The sequence below is a fragment of the Vanessa cardui genome, chromosome 21 (assembly GCF_905220365.1).
Source record: "Vanessa cardui chromosome 21, ilVanCard2.1, whole genome shotgun sequence".
NCBI classification, from domain to species: domain Eukaryota; kingdom Metazoa; phylum Arthropoda; class Insecta; order Lepidoptera; family Nymphalidae; genus Vanessa; species Vanessa cardui.
The window spans coordinates 1,394,254-1,413,951 of record NC_061143.1 but is presented as its reverse complement, the minus strand read 5'-3'; the positions used below and the strand labels follow the sequence as shown (position 1 = coordinate 1,413,951).

The 19,698-nt window shown below is 39.4% G+C and overlaps 3 protein-coding genes across 5 annotated transcripts in view; 1 reads left to right on the top strand and 2 right to left on the bottom strand.

Moving 5' to 3' along the window:
- LOC124538740 (regulator of G-protein signaling loco) overlaps positions 1 to 689 on the bottom strand; it is a 102,349-nt gene extending 101,660 nt beyond the window's left edge. For all 3 annotated transcript variants that reach the window (XM_047115918.1, XM_047115920.1, XM_047115919.1), the window contains exon 1: positions 99 to 689. In XM_047115918.1, the coding sequence (XP_046971874.1) occupies positions 99 to 504 (406 nt within the window). In that variant the 5' untranslated portion in view covers positions 505 to 689. The remainder of the gene's footprint in view (positions 1 to 98) is intronic.
- Positions 690 to 1,005: 316 nt separating this feature from the next.
- On the top strand, positions 1,006 to 10,727 carry LOC124538878 (nucleolar complex protein 3 homolog). The gene is made up of 13 exons (XM_047116122.1): positions 1,006 to 1,123; positions 1,200 to 1,477; positions 1,963 to 2,183; positions 2,987 to 3,219; positions 4,153 to 4,318; positions 4,745 to 4,865; positions 5,520 to 5,733; positions 5,992 to 6,180; positions 6,713 to 6,894; positions 7,459 to 7,667; positions 8,692 to 8,870; positions 9,582 to 9,787; positions 10,492 to 10,727. Exons 1-13 carry the CDS (start codon positions 1,118 to 1,120, stop codon positions 10,685 to 10,687), a joined length of 2,400 nt encoding a protein of 799 aa, XP_046972078.1. The 5' UTR covers positions 1,006 to 1,117; the 3' UTR covers positions 10,688 to 10,727.
- Positions 10,728 to 11,142: 415 nt separating this feature from the next.
- On the bottom strand, positions 11,143 to 17,755 carry LOC124538822. Its single transcript, XM_047116031.1, has 13 exons — positions 17,587 to 17,755; positions 17,114 to 17,297; positions 16,731 to 16,826; positions 16,176 to 16,261; positions 15,343 to 15,529; positions 14,712 to 14,846; positions 14,199 to 14,287; positions 13,965 to 14,080; positions 12,864 to 13,213; positions 12,650 to 12,783; positions 12,401 to 12,542; positions 12,073 to 12,287; positions 11,143 to 11,363 (listed from the first exon to the last, which is right to left on the bottom strand). The coding sequence occupies exons 1-13, from the start codon at positions 17,637 to 17,639 to the stop codon at positions 11,216 to 11,218; spliced, it is 1,935 nt and encodes a 644-aa protein (XP_046971987.1). The 5' UTR covers positions 17,640 to 17,755; the 3' UTR covers positions 11,143 to 11,215.
- Positions 17,756 to 19,698: the final 1,943 nt, after the last annotated feature.

Genomic DNA, 19,698 nt, shown 5'->3' with positions numbered 1-19,698 from the left:
GTACTTAAAAGCAATTTACTAATTAAATTATGGCACAGATTATTGACAATCTTGAATTCATTCTATGATTAATAAAAAACATTTATAATTTTTATCACCTGGATGATGTAGCATGGCTGGTTGCGGTCTGCGGCGCGGAGGAGGGTATCTCCGTCTTGTTCTCGCTCGCTCTTCAGGCTCTGTATCCTCCGTATCTGTAGGCGGGGAATCTCTCGGCGCTACACTCAGTGCTATCGGCTCAGGGGCTGATGCGACAAGTCGAGCGACAGACGCATGCGGAGCTCTAGCTACACTCGCCCCGTCAACAGCTAGCAAAGCATCCCCAGCTCGTAGTCCGGCTCTTTCCGCTGGCCCGCCAGCGGCAACAGCCGACACCACACAGGGTCGCTGCCCCGCTATGGTAAATCCGAAACCACCAGGACCTCTAACAACTATCACACGTCGCTCCGTAGTCCGTGATAAAGCTGCTCTACGGCGTCTCCGTCTTTGCTGTTGAGGCACCATCGCGAAAACTTTTCACTGATTATAAACTTGGATTCACATTACAAAAGGCTCTTCTTTGTACTTTTCTTCAATAAAACTGATATTAAATTGTTGAGATAGGCGTGCCAATCGATTATTCAAAGTAAGGAAACTAGAAAAACAAGAATTTCAAAGCTCAAGAAAGTTTCGAGGTCTTTATAACAGACTTGACGTTTAGAAAGTTTGAGTACGTTCAAAAACGGCGTATAGGCACAACAAAACTTGTTTTATACTTTTCACGCATTACTTCACAGGTTATGAACATTTATTAAACGAACATTATCAGTTCCTGTATCATACTCTAAAGAAAAAAATATAATTATTAACTTAATTATATACATACACATTCACATCTCTTAATAACATAAAAAATGTGCAAACCGGTGAATTAAAATATTCTATAACGTCAACCATTTACTTTACAGTTTGTTGAAGATCGAAACGTAAATATCAAGAATATCAACTGTCAGAAACGCATGCTTTTATTAGTTGTCAAACTGATAAGTGTCAAGAGAACTCACGTTGATAATTTTTGTATTTTCATTATATTAAAAAGTTTTAATTTATATTTAATACTAAATACAAATATACAAAAATGGCGGTACGTATTCGAAATCTCTCTGATTTGTATTTTGGTGCATTTACAGGTTCATTACATAAACTATTGTATATTTCAGAAAAAAGGCAAAGCGAAGATTAGTAAAGTTAAAAGAAACAATCAAACTACAAATAAAATGAAGAAGCAGGGTAAACTAAAGCTGCAGAGACACAGAACAAAGGTGCAGAAACAGAAGCAACCGACACAAAATCAGCTGGAGTATAGCAGTGAAAGTGAATCTTCCAGCAATGAATGGGCCGATATGTTGGACGAGGACGAACAGCGGTATATTACTTCTAGAATAGCGAAGCAGCCTCAGCTCTTGTCTAATATACCTGAGAAAGAGCAGGAGAATAAGTGAGTATCATATCATATACAAATACCCACAACACTTGATACATATTGCCTTCAAACTGTGATTATAGAACGAAAGACAGGTGGAACATTCTAAAGATTAAACAGGAGCAATAAATGTAAATTCCACAATAACCAGCAATGGTTAAAATCTTTTTACAACTATCATTAATGATAGTACTATGAATATGACACTTTTTGAAAATAACAAGCCCATTAACTCAATTTTTTCTATTAGTCAGTGTAACTGATTTCCCCCGTACGTCACCACTTTCTGAGCAGAGTGTCGTCATATTTTTTGGTTACCCTCAAATCTTATATTAATGTTATACATTTTCTGCTTTAACAAAAGGCTGAATGTGATTTTGGTGAAGTCAAAGATTGGGTCAGATATTATTGCTTTACAAAACGTAAAAATCTATTATTATAACTTTATAAATAAATAACAGGAACTAGTTGTCAAAGTCTAAATTTAAAAATTATTTCAGACGTGGATCAAAACGTAAAAGAGGTAAAGAGAAATTACCAAAGCCAGCCAAGCCTACCAGAAATGCAAACAGTGACAGCGGCGCTGAGAGTGACACGGATGACACAGACATGGAAGAGAAATACGAGAAAGAACAGGCTGAAAGACCAACCAAAAAAATAAGAACTCTATTACCTATTAAGACTAAGTCGGGTATCGAGGAAAGGGTGGAAGAATGTGAAGGTAGGTTTTACTCTAATAAGTATGTAAGACAATCATCTCTGTAACACAGGAAGAGATAAGGCTTTAATTGTTGCTAAAAAGTATGACTTGTAATTTAACACAATATCGTTCAATGCCACAATGTAACATATAAATGCTATTTTTCCATTTGTATCTCAATTAAAATCATGTGTGGGATACTTAAATACCATTTTAGTGGAACCCAATACAGAAAAAGCTTCTCTATTAATAAAATTTTTTAAGCTTAGTAATCTATGGTCGAGTGGTGTGTACACCGATTTTCATGGGTACGCCACTCTGAGGTCCCGGGTTCGATTCCCGGCCAAGTCGACGTAGATTACCATTCGTTTTCGATGTTGATTTGGGTCTGGGTGTTTGTGGTACCATCGTTACTTCTGATTTCCATAACACAAGTGCTTCAGCTACTTACATTGGGATCAGAGTAATGTATGTGATGTTGTCTCATATTTATTTATATTTATATTTATTTATAGTAATAGGAAGGACAATGTAATATTATAAGTAGTATTCACTAACTTAACTTTAATTACTCTATAGTTAATTTTACGGAGTGGCATATTCGTTGTAAGGAATAAACTCTTTAAATAAAGAAGAAAAAAAATTGCTTTCTCTTGTCTGAAGTAAAAACTCAGCACAAGGTGATTTATTTTATCCTGAGAAACAACTATTTTATCCTTAACTAATTATATTGGTTAATAAATTATAGTAAATGAACTCAATATCTTGTAATTTTTTATTACTATCTGACTAATATATTATATCGTTTAATTATGATTATTTAGAATCTGAAACAGAGCAAGAAAATGATGAGCAAGATGAAGAAAAATCTGATGATGAGGAAGCAGATTCTGAATCAGATTCTGGCATGGAGGTCACAGCTGAGGAAGAACAAGCAGGAGACAAAGATGTTGTCACGACAGTTGAATTAATGGCGCAAAGACGTGACAGATTGAATCATGAGAAGCTCAGAATAGGAGCTCTATGCTCATCTTTATTGGAGAGTCCAGAAAAAAAGGTGTTTATTATTACATTACATATAGTACGACAAAACTTAGATGTCGCATCGGCAAAATTCGTGAAACCGATCACATCCGAATTAAGTACGGTATCCCAAATTATCAATATTTATGTCTCATGCGAATATGATCTTTGCACAAACGTAATAACTTGTAATATCATATGACCCAATATATTCGTCAATTTGACGGGTCGATATACATGCACTCGCTTTCTCTGACGCGAGAATCTATAGTGGCGAATAGCGTCGAATGGCGCGATAGAGAGCTATTTCTATTGGTTGTGTATATCGGCAGTAATCGGTTTTATTTTCATTCCATTGCATTTTCCGATGCTACATCTAATTTGTGTCGTACTATACATTAATACATATTAAACTCAAACTCAAATGCCTTTATTCAATGTAGAAGCATTGCACTTACTTATTGGTAATCAAATTAAACACTACCACCAGTTCGGAAAAAGCCCTGACCTGAGAAGAAAACGCGAAAGAAACTCAGTTATAAAATTATTAAAACCTACAAAAGTAACAAGTGATTTATGAGGCAGGTTTAATTGTAATTGATTAAGCTCTTCATAAATTGGCTGAAATATAACTGTTGAACATTTTCGAAAAGAAATTTTTATGACTTACTGGTGTGTAGACATAACTAGCATAGTTATATTTCTTCCTATATAAGGATATCTAGTAGCCTACCATGTAAAAATATAAATAAAGTAGTAAATAAACTTATAATTCCATAAAATGATAGTAATTAATTAATATTTAAATTTCATTCTTTAAAGAAAGGTCAGTTTCAGTTCTCTGATGGTTAGCCATTTTTGTGCATGGAAAACCTATACCATTGTTAACACCGCCAAATAAAAAAAAATGACAACATAATCTATTCAATTACATAAAGAAAACTAATAAATAATTTAATTGTTCCAGTTGAAAAACTTGTTCCCAATTCTATATCTGATGGATGAACGACTTAAAGATGGATCACAGAATCTGATCTCAGTGCGTAAGCTGGCCACTATCTCCGCTGCTGAAGTATTCTGCGACATCCTGCCCGACTACAAGATACGTCATCAAGATTATTCAGATGTTAAACGTAAGTATATAAGTGACCTCAGACATTATTTATAGTAATATTATAAATGTGATAGTAACTCCTGTCTGTCTGATTGTTGCTCTTTCACGACAAACCGTTATTATATAAAGAAATAAAATTATAAGGCTTAAAACTCGAAGGCGGTCATAGACTATAAATTTGTGACTTATACCTGACACTCACACTTCTAAAACACAAGCAGATCCTCGTGCGACATTTTGTTATTTTTTCATCCATATATTTTGTACATAATAGATTTATTAAACTAAATTCTATAAATGTATTTGGAGTGAATAATACACACTCATTTGTCTCTTTTCGTCGTTAATTATTTAACATTTTGAAAGAAGAAGACAAAGTATAGTTGAAATACTTAAATACTATACAATGTTTCTTAGTTTATTTAATTATTTTGTCTATTTCCAGTAAAGAAGGACACACTCACATTGTATAAATACGAAAAAGAACTATTGGAATTCTACAAGAGATATCTGCAGAGGTTAGAGAAAGCGGCGAACGTGTTCAGACGCAAGAAAGGTGATAACCGGTGAGTTGCGCAACTATTTTTCATATGTATTAGTTACGTTAAAGCCGGTCTGGCCTTAATCTGAATCCTCATTCGTTGTCTGTTACATCACAGCCTGAAACTGACCAATTAATGATCAGTTCAGTTACATCATTTACAGTAGCGTCATAGAAAGTTAGGTAGAAGAAATTTTCAATTCTAGCCTAACTTTCTATGACGCTACTGAAAATCATGTAAGATGGATAGTCAGATAGTGTGAATAAAATTGTATTTGTTAATATGAATATAGATTTTTTTAATAAAAGGTAATAATTTATAAATATTAATTTGTTTACAGAAGAGTTACATTTTATGACCGTATTTGCTTCACAATCCTCTTTAAAAAGTGTGTTGAAAGATAGTCCCTCCCCTTTTGGGGGGCGTTTGGGCCTTACTCTAAAACGCTGCTTCAACGCGCCTCGCTGGCCGGTGACGTCACAAATAGGACAAAGTTGCTAAAAAGCGACCTACAAATGACAGCGTTCAATCGTTCGATTACACACGTGTACCGCTATCGAGTTAGTGAGTGTGGTCGTGACGTCACAGATAGGACAAAGTTGCTAAAAAGCGACCTACAAATGACAGCGTTCAATCGTTCGATTACACATGTGTGCCGCTGTGTGATTGTGTCGGCAGGGCGGCAGAGAGCGCGGCGGTGTCGCTGGGTCTGGTGAGCGTGCGCTGCATGTGCGGCATGCTGTCGGCGCGGCCCGACTTCAACTACGCCGCGAACATCGCGCAGAGCGTGGTCCCACTGCTGGGCGCGGCCGACGCGCGCGTGCGCCAGCTCGTGTGCGCATGCGCGGTCGCCGTGTTCGCCGCCGACCGCCGCGGGGAGATCACGCTCACCGTCAGTGCCTGTCTTACCTATCTTACCATCCGGAGCAGTTTAAGATAACATCATTTCTTAAAGATTTTTTTTAACTAAGGGGTTGAATTTTTGAAGGCAAAGTTAAAAAATTCTGCGGAATTTTCTTTCCGTTTAGGATTCTTCACTTGGAGTCAAAAACTTGGCGTCTTTAACTCGAACCCTATACCGCTTTGTCGACGCGACAGTCGACTTGTTCAAGACGGCCCATGAAATTGATGAAACATCACAACTTCACAGATCGTTCGCCTTATCAATCAGCTGGTGAAACGTCGCGGCGACCGCATCCACCCCTCAGCGCTCGACTGCCTGCTGTCGCTGAAAATCAAGGACGTGGACCTGGACAAGGAGGCCGACCTGCAAAACAAGAAGCGGCAAGAAGAGAAGCATAAGAAGCGGATCATTAACCTGTCTAAGAAGGAGAAGAAGGTTCGTGGTGCGACGATATCGACTCGGTCAAGTGCGGCCGCGCGAAAAGGATTTAATAGGCTATTTGACAATCCGAAAAATAAATTGTGAATTATTGTAATCAGTGTATATTATGAGTTTGGAAATGGTTATTTACTAACGAAACTTGAAAATAATACTTAATTTATTCAAATATCAATAAATAAATAAAAATGCATTTTTTCAAACGTTTGTCACGTGACACGAAACGCTCCTGATTGACCGGGCTTATGATGAAGTCACTTGTAAACCTTGCTTTTCTACTATATGTACCACAGATTAAAATACAGCAAACTGACGTCACCGACCCCATTGCAGCGCCATATTGTCCAAGTAGCGTTTTCGCGCGTTATTTAAATATGGAATTTTTAATATGACATTTTTCGGCAAATATGTTCCTTAATCTCTACTCAGTAATATAAAATTGATTTTAAAAACCAGTCAAATGGCCTATTCTCTCATTTATTTTATAACAAGTGTTGAGCTCGTGCTATACTGGTATGTGTCCGCGCAGCGCGCCAAGAAGCTGAAAGAGGTGGAGCGCGAGCTGCTGGAGACGCGCGCGCAGGAGAGCGCGGCGGCGCGGCGCGCGCTGCTGGCCGACGTGGCGCGCGCGCTCTTCCACATCTACTTCCGCCTGCTCAAGGCCGCGCCGCGCCCCGGCCTGCTCGCCGCCGCGCTCACCGGCCTCGCCAGGTGCGCCCAAGCGACCCCACTCGGACATCGAGTTATGATGGGTTTGTGATCGAGTCGGGGCGACGTTAAGATGCGGTCGTCCGGTCGATCCTGGAATCGAAATTCTATATATCATCTAAATTCTATATATACTAATATTATAAATGTGAAAGTAACTCTGTCTGTCCGTCGCTCTTTCACAACCAAACCACTGAACCGAATTTCATTTTTCAAATTTGGTATGAAGCAAATTTGACTTCCAAGGAAGGACATACAACACAACAACAACAGCCTGTAAATTCCCACTGCTGGGCTAAAGGCCTCCTCTCCCTTTGAGGAGAAGCTTTGGAACATATTCCACCACGCTGTTCCAATGCGGGTCGGTGGAATACACATGTGGCAGAATTTCTATGAAATTTGTCACATGCAGGTTTCCTCACGATGTTTTCCTTCACCGCTGAGCACGAGATGAATTATAAAGACAAATTAAGCACATGAATCAGCGGTGCTCGCCTGGGTTTGAAACCGCAATCATCGGTTAAAATGCGCGCGTTCTTACCACTGGGCCATCTCGACTCTTTCCAGGTTCACGCACATCATCAACCTGGAGTACTACTCGGACCTGGTGGCCATCCTGTCGCGGCTGCTGCGCGACGAGCAGGTGGGCGCGCACGAGAAGTTGCTCTGCGTCAACACCGTGCTGAGTATCCTGTCGGGCGCCGGCGACGCGCTCAACGTCGACCCGGCGCACTTCCACGCGTACCTCTACCACGGTCTCCTCGCCGTGCACGCCGGTACCACACGCTAATATATTATTCTATTCCCATGCAAAAACGCACTCGTGCTTCACAGGGGACTCAGTGATGCATCTAAATCACTAGTGGCAAAAAATCTTTGGTAGCCGTTCCTCTCTTCTTGGGGCTATGTCGAGATAGTTTGCACGTGCTACTACTATGACGCCCAGACGGATAGCCCGTTTATGTGAGTCTCTTATACCGGTTGTTTTTTTTTTTTTTTAATTGAATAGGGAACATTCAAATATAATATTCATGAAAAATTTGCTATTGAAATGTTAAAAAAATATAAAAGAAGGGCCACTGCAAGGTTAATAATTGATATAGTTTTGTTTTTTAACAATAATTACGAATTAAAGTAACGTGAAATGGAACGTATTTTAAAACACTAATAGAGCGTTCAGTGACGTCATTCCTGTAATGACTACATATTTGAGGTTATAGTTGTAAAAAAATGAACATTGAAACTAAAATTAATTGCGTTTTTCGAATTAAAATGGAAGTTGGGTTTGTGAAAGCAGACTTCAGATTCCTCTTTTCAGCTTGAAACCACTTTTATCTCTGTTTTGTGTCAGAAGGTCCTGTCAAAAACCATTTATTTGAAAAACTTATTGAAGTAAATAGGCACAAACATATGTCAACAAAGCTTATTTGCGTGGTATCGACAGCCCGTTTTAAATTTTTACAAAAAAAGTATTACAAAAAAAAAAGTATTACATAGGTCGAGAAAAATGCATAAGAATGAAAACCAGCGAGGACAAGTACGACCAAAGGGCATTCACAGACAACAGTGACGTCATACGACATATAGTGCCGTTTTCGCGCGAAAATTTAAATTGACATTTGAAAACCTCATTCTTTGCCGTAAATTACAGTGTTTTAGATTTTTAATATAGTTGTGGTCTATGCTATATGGAGTTCTTTAAAATAAATACAAAAATAAAAATATTGCATCTTCCCTATCGTCAACAACACACCTCACAATGAGCTCGATCCCAGAAAGTAATCACCATTGCACCCGCAGGCGGCACGAGCGGCAGCGCCCGCTGCGCGCTGGCGGCGCTGGGCGCGCTGGTGGCGCGCGCGCGCAGCGTGCCGGCGGCCGTGCTGCAGGCGCTCGCCAAGCGCCTGCTCAGCGCCGCGCTGCAGCTGCCGCACCACGCCGCGCTGGCCGCGCTCGCGCTGCTGCACACGCTGCTGCAGGTGCGACACTCGACACACTATACCCTATCCCTTGTCCTCTCCTTATTCGTGAACTAGCTTTTTCATAATTTTTTTTTTTTTTTATGGTATAGGTTGGCGGACGAGCATATGGGCCACCTGATGGTAAGTGGTCACCATCACCCATAGACAATGACGCTATGAGAAATATTAACTATTCCTTACATCGTCACTGCGCCACTAACCTTGGGAACTAAGATGTTATGTCCCTTGTGCCTGAAGTTACACTGGCTCACTCACCCTTCAAACCGGAACACAACAATACTGATTACTGTTATTTGGCGGTAGAATAACTGATGAGTGGGTGGTACCTACCCAGACGGGCTCGCACAAAGCCCTACCACCAAGTAGATAAATATACCTCATTAATAAATTTTAAAATTACTTTCCTTGCTTTTCTTACTAGGGTATTCTTGTGCATTTTTTTTTCATAAAACCCACAGGGTGAGCTCTATCACTCCGTTGATTTATATTAATTTAAATAATTGTATTTAATTAACATGATTTTGTATTTTTTAAATGTTAAAAAACGAGTAACTACTGATTTTTTTGCCGATTCTTCTCGGTAGAATCTACTTTCCGAACCGGTGGTGGCTTCACTTAATTGTAAAATGACGATTCAAAAGTGCCTGTAAAAGCCCACTTGAATAAAGTATACTTTGATTTTGATTTTTGATTTTGAATGTTCTCCAGCAAAACAAGTCTCTGGGCTCGCTGTTCGAGACGGAGGAGGTGGTGGGGTCGGGGCGCTACGACCCGCTGCTGCCGTCGCCGGAGCACAGCGGCGCGCACTGCGCGGCGGCGCACGACGCGTGCGTGCTGCGCGCGCACTACCACCCGCACGTGCGCCGCGTGGCCGCCGCGCTGCTCGCACGCCGCCCGCACGACCTCGCCTCGCTGTGTGTGGCCGTAGCTTTATTTATTCATGCCCTATACTTGTCCTCTCTGATTGCATCGATAGATGCTATTGGTGGTCTGTTTCTTACAAGCTCGTGTTGGCTGGTTGAGCTGAGATGGCCCAGTGGTTATAACGCGTGCATCTTAACCGATGATTGCGGGTTCAAACCCAGGCAAGCACCACTATATATATGTGCTTAATTGTGTTTATAATTCATCTCGTGCTCGGCGGTGAAGGAAAACATCGTAAGGAAACCTGCATGTGTCTAATTTCATCGAAATTCTGTCACATGTGCATTCCACCAACCCGCATTGGAACAGCGTGGTGGAATATGTTCCAATCTCTCTCCTTAATGGAAGAGGAGGCCTTACCTCAGCAGTGGGAAATTTTCAGGCTGTTACTTTACTTTACTTTACTTTCGTGTTGGCGGCTAAACTTAGTTGTTTTACAACTACACAATAATACTTTGTAATATAGTGCTCAATTTGGAGCTCTAAGTAGAATAATGATCTCAAAACGATTTATAATATAAGTAATTCTACAATATCAATATCTACTAGTAATTATGACCACTAACCAACACGTGATTCGTTGCCTCTAAATGGCGTCAAATAATAATAAACAACAAAAATCTAAAAAGTTTGAATTACTATTTTAATATCACACGAATTATTCGTTGTAACAATTACTTAATGATAATTTCAGAACGACCATGCAAATATTGGATCAGTACGACTCGTCGCAGATGGCGTTCAAGCCCCCCATACCGCCGCCCAAACCCATCGATCCCGCCGCCAAGATCAAGTCCGGCCAAGGCTGGGCGCAGAGCGACTTCAAGACTTACTGCAATGATATTGAAAGTAGTGTCGAAATGAATTTTAGTGAAAATATTGTGAGATGATTCCTACGATAGAGATAAAATGTTATTTCTTAATTTAAAATTGTATTTTTTTTATTATAAATTAAGTGGTATAAATTCGACAACCCAGTGCAAAAATAAAATTACAAGGCGACTTGACACTCGACTTAAAACTTTTAATTTTGTATCTCTACAATTCCTGTACATTAGGAATATTAGAACTTACAAAGATACACAGAAATAAATATAATTGCAAAATAATTGATTTTGTTTTACCTCTATTCTTTGATATAAATTATAGTAATATCTCATAATTTCCTTAATTAATAATAACCTGCATCCGTTCGAAGCCGGGAGGCGTTTTTTTTTAATTTGACAAAACATTCAACTATTACAATTATTTCATTTATAAAATAAAAAACAAATTAAATGCATATCATTAATTATTTATTTACATTAATCAATATTAAATAAACATTCTTCCTTCTTCATACAATTCAACACTTCTTATTCACAACTTAGACAAACAGTAACATTTGGTGGTATCAACTGATCGTAAGCAAAGTTGCATCAGTCTCGGCCCAGCTTCTCGTTCCAGAGCGCGAGGTTGGCGAGCACGAGTCGCATGCGGCGTTCGCGAGCGCTCTCCAGCATCCGCTTGCTTTCAGTCCTCTGGCTCGCAATGTATTGCTCCAACTCCGCCAGCCGTGTGCGCCATCTGACCGATAGGAATTAACACATATACTACACTAAACCAGACATATACTAGCCGGAGAAAGACCACAGTGGCGTGCACTGGGAAAGGCCTATGTCCAGCAGTGGACGAAAACGGGCTGATGATGATGATGATGAAGACTACACTAAACAAAACTAACTATCATATCATAATAGGATATTTATTACCCAATGTACTTTTAAAGTTGTAATATTAGGAGAGCCAGCAACATATTTGGGATTATTATGTTAACATGTAGAAATTGAGTCGAGATGGCCCAGTGGTTAGAACGCGTGCATCTTAAACGATGATTGCGGGTTCAAACCCAGGCAAGCACCGCTGATTCATGTGCTTAATTTGTCTTTATAATTCATCTCGTGCTCAGCGGTGAAGGAAAACATCATTAGGAAACCTGCATGTTACAAATTTCATAGAAATTCTGCCACATGTGTATTCCACCAACCCGCATTGGAATAGGGTGGTGGAATATTTTCCACACCTTCTCCTCAAAGGGAGGCCTTTAGCCCAGCAGTGGGAATCTACAGGCTGTTAATGTTTAATATTTATTACTCAATATACTTTTAAAGTTGTAATATTAGGAGAGCCAGCATATTTGGGATTATTATGTTAACATGTAGAAATCTAGTTACTACTTTAACTTACAAAAAGAAGTAATAGTGTTTGAAGCTAATTCCTTCGTATTCCTACTTACTCCAAATCCTGCTTCTCCCAGAACTCCAGTTCGCTGTCTACTCTCGCATACTCCTCTTGACATCCCCTCAGCTTCTCCAGCCTTTCGGCTACCTCCAATTCTTCGGCAGTCCAAGCAGCAGCTTCGGAAGCCTCCTTGCTCAATTCTGCGTCCAGAGATTGCTGCTCGCGTTGAACGTTCGACTTCATCTCTGCAATCTTTGTGCGAGCCTCCTCCTATAATTGAAAAATACATTAAAAATATCAAACTAGAAACTTCTTATTAATTCAGTCACTTTATTTAGTCATTTCGTTGAGTTGATATTGTAGCACAGGTCGGGCACACTAACGAGTAACAATGCGCGTCGGCGAGCGAGCGCAGATCGTGCGCGTGCGCAGTCGGCGCGTGCTGCGGACAGACGTGCGGCCTGTTCGCGAAGCGCCTCCACTGCTTCGCACAGTCGCGCCGCGCACTCCGTTCCCATCAGCTCCCTGCTCAGAAACGGTAGTTTTAGATATTTGTACAACACAATATGATCAAGTGCCAATTTTTAAATAATCGTAATAAATGGCATAAGCCTAATTCAGGCCAAACTCACTTCTCGTCGACGGCGAGCCCGGCCAACTCGGGCAGGTGTGCGGAGAGATGTATGAGACCCTGCTTGTATTCCACACAGCTGTCCAGCGTCTTCTTCTGCCACAGCGCCAGCTCCGTCTCCTTGCTCATCACCATCTGATATCGGAATTAAATATGCGTGAGTCAGAAATATGGAACGATCAGGGACAAAGTTTCACTGATGGGGTCGGTCGGACCTTTGCGATCTGGTCGGCCAGCGCGCGCTTGGAGTCGTGCACGCGCGCCGCGTAGTCGACGTCGTCGAGGAGGCGCGCGCGCTCGGCCACGGAGAGCGCCTGCGCGTCGAGGTCGGCGCGCAGGCGCTCCAGCTCGGCGGCGGCGCGCTCCGCGTCGAGGTCGAGCTGGCGCGCGGCGGCGGCGTGCTGCAGCGCGCGGTCGCGCTGGTCGCGCGCGCGCTCGGCGTGCTGGCGGCGCGCGGCGCGGGCGGCGCGCAGGGCGCCCAGCAGCGCGTCGCGGCGCGCCACGCGGCGCTGCTCGTCGGCGCGCGCGCTCTTCTCAGCCTCGTCCTCCAGGCACGTCTCGTACTCTGGACACAGATATTTTATTTATTTATTTAAAATGCTTTATTGCACAACACATGGAAAAAAAAGGGGAAATATAAAACATAAAATAAGTACATGGTGCGCAAAGGCGGTCTTATCGCTTATAGCGATCTCTCACAGACAACCTTTGGTGATAGGAGCTTAGAACGAAAACAGGTAAGTGAAGAAAAATATATGAAAAAATGAGGAAAAGTACAATATAATAATATTTATACTAAGGTATAGTAATAAACTACATATAACTACATACCAATAATACATACATAGAAATATAATATATATCAAAATATACATACATATATACATAAATATAAACTACATATTATTACATACTTGCATACATTATTTAGATATGGATAGGTAATAGTTTCTCAAACGCTGCTTAAATATTGCCAAGGATTTAGACTGCCGTATATCAGTGGGTAGTGCATTCCAGAGTTTGACGGTTTTCACGGTGAAAGAGTAAGATATTGTAGTGTTATTGCACGATAAAATGTTATTATAACATTATACTCCTTAGTAATGTATTCTATACCACAAACTTGGCTTTGATGGATGAAATTAACACAGATAGCCATATAATGAAGTCAAGTAGATTTGTGCTAGATATAAGTGTATAAAAATGTTTTATAGCATCTATATGCATTTAATATACTGAAAACTCAAAACCCATTACGCCTATGGCTTCCATAATGACATTTCTGATTAACGATATTTGTATACAAAAATACCAACTTTTAATAACTTGCTGCAACTCTGCTATCTTTTCCTCGTCATTTCCGAGAAGTACTTTCAGATTCTCCAGGTAATCCTCATTCAAATCCTCAAACTGATGCCCGGGATCTTGAAACCTGTGTAACAATATTTTAATAAAATATTTTTTCGAACACGCAATAACAATATTAAACAACGTTTTAAATTTAAGGCAAATAAAAAGTACATATTGCCCTTACATATTAAAACAATTACCTGATCCAACACTTATAAAGGTAGTCACGTCGGAGACACGCCAGTTCGTCTTTCCCAACGTAGAGCCACTCATCTAGGACTGGCATTTCCTGTAAAAAATATGTATATTTCAAGAATTAACCATATTCTAATAACAATAATTACAAGTTTAATTATTTGCTCAATCATATAATTATATATTTATTTTATTTATTTATATTCTCTTCATTGCACACCAATATAGAGAAAATAATAGGAACAATTTTACAAAAACCAAGAAACAGAAAAATGTACAATAAGGCGGCCTTATCGCTAAAACAGCGATCTCTTCCAGGCAACCTTTGGTAGAGGAGAGAGATAGGATGGTTGGGGTGTACAAATTATTTAATACATAAAAAAATAGATACAATATATATGTATATATACTATACATAAATAAAAATACCATAAATATATAATTGTATAATAATATAATATAATATATAGTAGCCACTTTTGATGTAATCGGATAGTGGACACTGGGAGTGCACTCACGATGTGCGCGACGAGGTCGAGCAAGTAGGCGATGAGCGCCAGCGCGTGCGGGAAGGCGTGCAGCGTGTTGACGGTGCGCAGCCACGACTTGGACACGGCGCCCGGGTACAGCAGCCGCTTGGACAGGTGCGGAAGCTGCCAGAATACATCGTTACTGATTATGTCATAATCAAATCAAATCAAAATGTACTTTATTCAAGTCAGTGGCGTAGCTATCATGGGGCTAGGTGGTGCAGTGCACTAGGGCCCTGGAGTTCGGGGGGCAATCTAAACTAAACCTTAAGCTTCTGAAGATAGAAAATCACGACCCTGCGCAAAAAAATTCTTATTTGGTATCTATAATTTTGAAGGGTAATTATTAGTTGAAGAGGAATGGGAAAGTGGGGAAGAGGGCCAAAGTCTTTTTCTATGCACCGCACCGGGGCCCTTCCTCACCTAGCTACGCCACTGACTCAAGTGGGCTTTTACAAGCACTTTTGGATCGTCATTTAATAATTAAGTGAAGCTACCATATAGTATAGTAGCCTACACTCATATGATACCAATATTTCCAATAATTTTAATTAAAGTTTTAGTTAGTACTAGTAAATAGAATCTCAGCAATTTAAAAGATCGCTAACTAGAGTAGTACCTTGGTGACATAATTGTCGGAGGAGAGCTTGGCGTCGCGCGAGACGGCGGCCAGCAGGGCGCCCACCACGTCCACGAAGCGCGCGATGGTGAGCGGCCGCAGCAGCCCCGCGCCCGCGCCGCGCGCGCACAGCGCCTCCGACACGCGCGCGCACTCCGCGCGCTGCCACGCCGCGCTCGCCAGCGGCCTGCGCACACACGCGCACACACGCGCTCACACTACGGTTGCTGAGGATTCCTCTTCCGCTTCGTCATAATGCGACAGTTCCGCAATATTTTGGGTTACTCTTCCGCTATCGCCTCCTCAAAATTTAAGAGGAATTTATGACGAATCTGGAGCTGTAGTAGACACATCCTGCCGCACAACCACCGCTTCCACGGGTAAGATTGTAGATTCAATGTTAGCCGAAATGGTAGCCTCTCAATCAAATAGTGACGATGAGAATGAAGGTTTACCAATAGAAGATAGGTGCGTGATACTAAAGTTACTATTAAATTAAAACGACATTAAAGAAAAACTAATCAATATGCATGAATACAGTCTTCTATGGTGGAAAAAATCCTCATCCGCTTTTTCTACCGCTTCCTCATCCGCTTTTTCTACCGCTTCCTCATCCGCTTTTTCTACCGCTTCCTCATCCGCTTTTTCTACCGCTTCCTCATCCGCATCCTCTTTCTCGAAAAATATCCTCATCCTCATCCGCACCCTCTAAATTTGCGAGTGAAAATTCCTCTTCCTCCTCGTCCTCCTCATAATTACTTCGTCAACAACCCTAACTCACACTGCCCTCCGCGATACCCCGTCCGAGCCCCCGCAGCCCGCCCGCTACTCACCGCTGGTCCTTGATCGTGACAAACGCCAGGGCGCGCTCCAGCGACGTCTGCCAGCTGCGGCTCGAGCGGTCCTCCGATGGTGTTCTCTATGTGACATCATTAAAGTTTTACTATTCCGTTTGCAAGCATAGATGTACATTAAAAGTAATCATAACATTATAATATAATGATTGAATTATATTTTTATAAAATTACTAGGTACAACTATTCTTTACTGCACAATGTTACTATTTTGGCATATTCAAGGCACAGATGGATAACTTAGGTCTTGAGTTTATTGACCCCTGTTACAAATAGTTATTTATTATTTTAATATTGCTAATAAAAACAACCATTTCATAAGTTCGACACTGCATTACTAGTAATGGACTAAATAATAAACTAAATTATGAACATTGGCAAAGTGCTAACAAAGTATTATAGTTGTGGTCACACCATCTCTAAACAGAGAGTTTACATTTAATCAAAGTTGAAAATAATTGTAGGACTTCATTCCATTACTCTCAAATAAATGACAATATAATTACATTAATGACAAGCAAATGTGTTACGCACCACTGGTGTGGTAGTAGGTCTGGAGTAGTGTGTTGTTCGAAGAGGTGTGGTGGTAGCCTGACCATATCTTGTCTCTCCTGTCTGAGACCTTGACCTCTGAAAAAGTTTAAAGTGACATACAGGTTTTTTTTTAAGCACGATAATCTTAGTCATCAGTGTAGTTGAACATTTAGCATTAGCTAGAGATTCAAAATAGTAACAATATTAACTATTGTATTGATTTTATTAGGAATTTCACATATTGTCTTGTAGAGCTATACATCACAATTAAAGGCAAAACATTTATTCAGGCTTTCCTTTGGAGTTTAGGTGGGTTGAAACTTTGATGCATAATTTGGAAATGCATAGAAGCTAAATATACATGTGTGTAATTTATTTATTACCCCATTTAATTGTAGTTTTGTAGCAGATGCCTCTCTACTCAAACGAGCTCCGAAAGTTGCTCTCGCGGGCTCTGCGCTGCTAGAACGATGTCCCGTGGTTGACGGCCGACGAGCCTCAGTTGACAACCTGTCTGTAGAGCCAGGGCGTCGCGGTTTTGGTAGTAAGGATGGCTTGCCTTCCAGCCTACAATAATCACAAAACCCCACAAACGATGTTAAAGATCACCATTTAACTATTCACATTTATCATTCATTGCTTAGCTACTTAAGAGTTCAGTGAGCATTAAAAAAGTTTCACGGACTTCTAGGTCCGAGGGTCTATGTATGGCCAGCGCTTTGTAAAGATAATTTTGCTAATAGTTTTCAGTATGGAATTTCCAAACTCATTTAAAGTGAACTTTATTAAAAAGTTTTTAAGTGAAACTAACAACGAAAGATCTTTATGTAATTAAATTCATTGTTTACTATCTTACCTTGATTTCCGTATTGCTGAAGATTGCCCAGTTACATATCTATTTGACATCATTTTAGCTTACTTACAAAATGCAGTTTAATTTAATTATTTAAAAAGTTTTAGAGATTGTTTTGTTTTCAATCATAACATAATTCAAAATAATAATCGCAACGAAATAACGACTTCATTCAAACTTGACATTTTTAAATTTAAGTCATTACATATTTTGATATTGGCAACATTTAAGAATTATTAAGGTCCGGAAACACTAGCAACCAAAACCGACTTATGACTCCGGTATCAAGTTCTATACTAATTGATATAACATTTTACCAAAGACTATAACAAAGGGCTATGAAGCAGTAACTGTATTTAATTTTCCTTACTCAGTTTATGTACGTAAGCTCTATATGTAAATTATTTATTAATAAGTATAAAATTAATTAAAAGTCGACATGCTGTAAATATCTTTATTTCATTTAATACTTTGAATGTATATTTAAAGCATACTATTTGTTTTGGAGTATCTTCTCAATTTCAATTACAACCTGGGAGAACGTTGGATCAATCAAACATAACTTGACAAAATTTTGGAAATCCTTTGGCAACTTATGATTTGGATTTAAATTCACTATAAACAAAAGAAATATAATCTAAAACGCTGAATCTTATTGAGTAGTATAAATATTAGATACATAATAAAATACATAATATAAAACAAACCTTTGCCTTCTACAGCATCTTTAATGACATCCTCTATTTTACGATATTTTGTTGTTATCTTAGTTTTCTCATTGATTGAACCGTAAGCCACAATGGGAAGACGAGCACTTAGCTCTTGAAGACATTTTTGAATATTCTCTTTAAATTGAAATTTGATTTTTCTTACCTGTATTAATTTTATTTTAATTATACTTATAAACTAAGAGTATATAACTATCTTATGGAAGACATATAATTTTATAGACTTATAATTTCATATTACACTCAATGTAGACAAATATTCTAATAACAACAACAACAGCCTGTAAATTTCCACTGCTGGGCTAAAGGCCTCCTCTCCCTTTAAGGAGAAGGTTTTTGGAACATATTCCACCACGCTGTTCCAATGCGGGTTGGTGGAATGCACATGTGGCAGAAATACTATGAAATTTGTCACATGCAGGTTTCCTCACGATGTTTTTCTTCACCGCTGAGCACGAGATGAATTCTAAAGACAAATTAAGCACATGAAACAGCGGTGCTTGCCTGGGTTTGAACCCGCAATCATCGGTTAATGCACGCGTTCTAACCACTGGGCCATCTCGACTTATAATATTCTAATATTAAATAATATATCTCTTATGATAGTGGTTTGATAATTGGTTGAAATTAATGTGTTGGATAATCTAAAAGGCTGCGGACCCCAATTTCAAATTCTGGGTCCAGTAATTAAAAAAGTGACTTTGTTTTTTTGGTACATTATTTTTCAGCAGTGGCTGTAGAAAATATATGTAAAGGCTTTAGTATTGCACCATAAACTAGGCGTGTCAGGCTACCGGATCATGCACCTGAGTCTTTTGCTAGTCTCCATTAAAAAGGATCAACTAAAATCGTTGACGCTGACATAAAACTTCTTTTAAATTACGAATAATATAAATATGTTTTATGTGATAAAGGGTATTCTAACTCTAGTAGGTAAATATAAACTTCCTCAAACTCATTATAACAGGAATGCTAAAAATTAGCAGCTTAAAAAATTTAATCTAATTATAACTCACATCTTGTCCGACATTATTAACTATTAATATTAAAATATCATCCTTAAGGACACCCTTGAGTTTCCCATTAACGTTCAAAGATTCCAGTACTTTATTCTCTGAAGTAATTAAAATCTGATCAAAATGTATTCTTAGTAGATAATATGCCGACTTCGATTCATATTTAACCCAGTTTTTGCTCTGCCACAATCTTAAATTTTTAATAGGATAAGTCATATCACCTGAAATAAGTATTTAACATTATCTTTTCATTAATTCCAATTTTCTGAAAATTATAATGAATGACTAATTTAACTTTATTACATAAAATTTTTACAAAGTATATTTTATTATTTGGCGCCAAATTTGTTGTTCAATTTTTTAAATGTTCG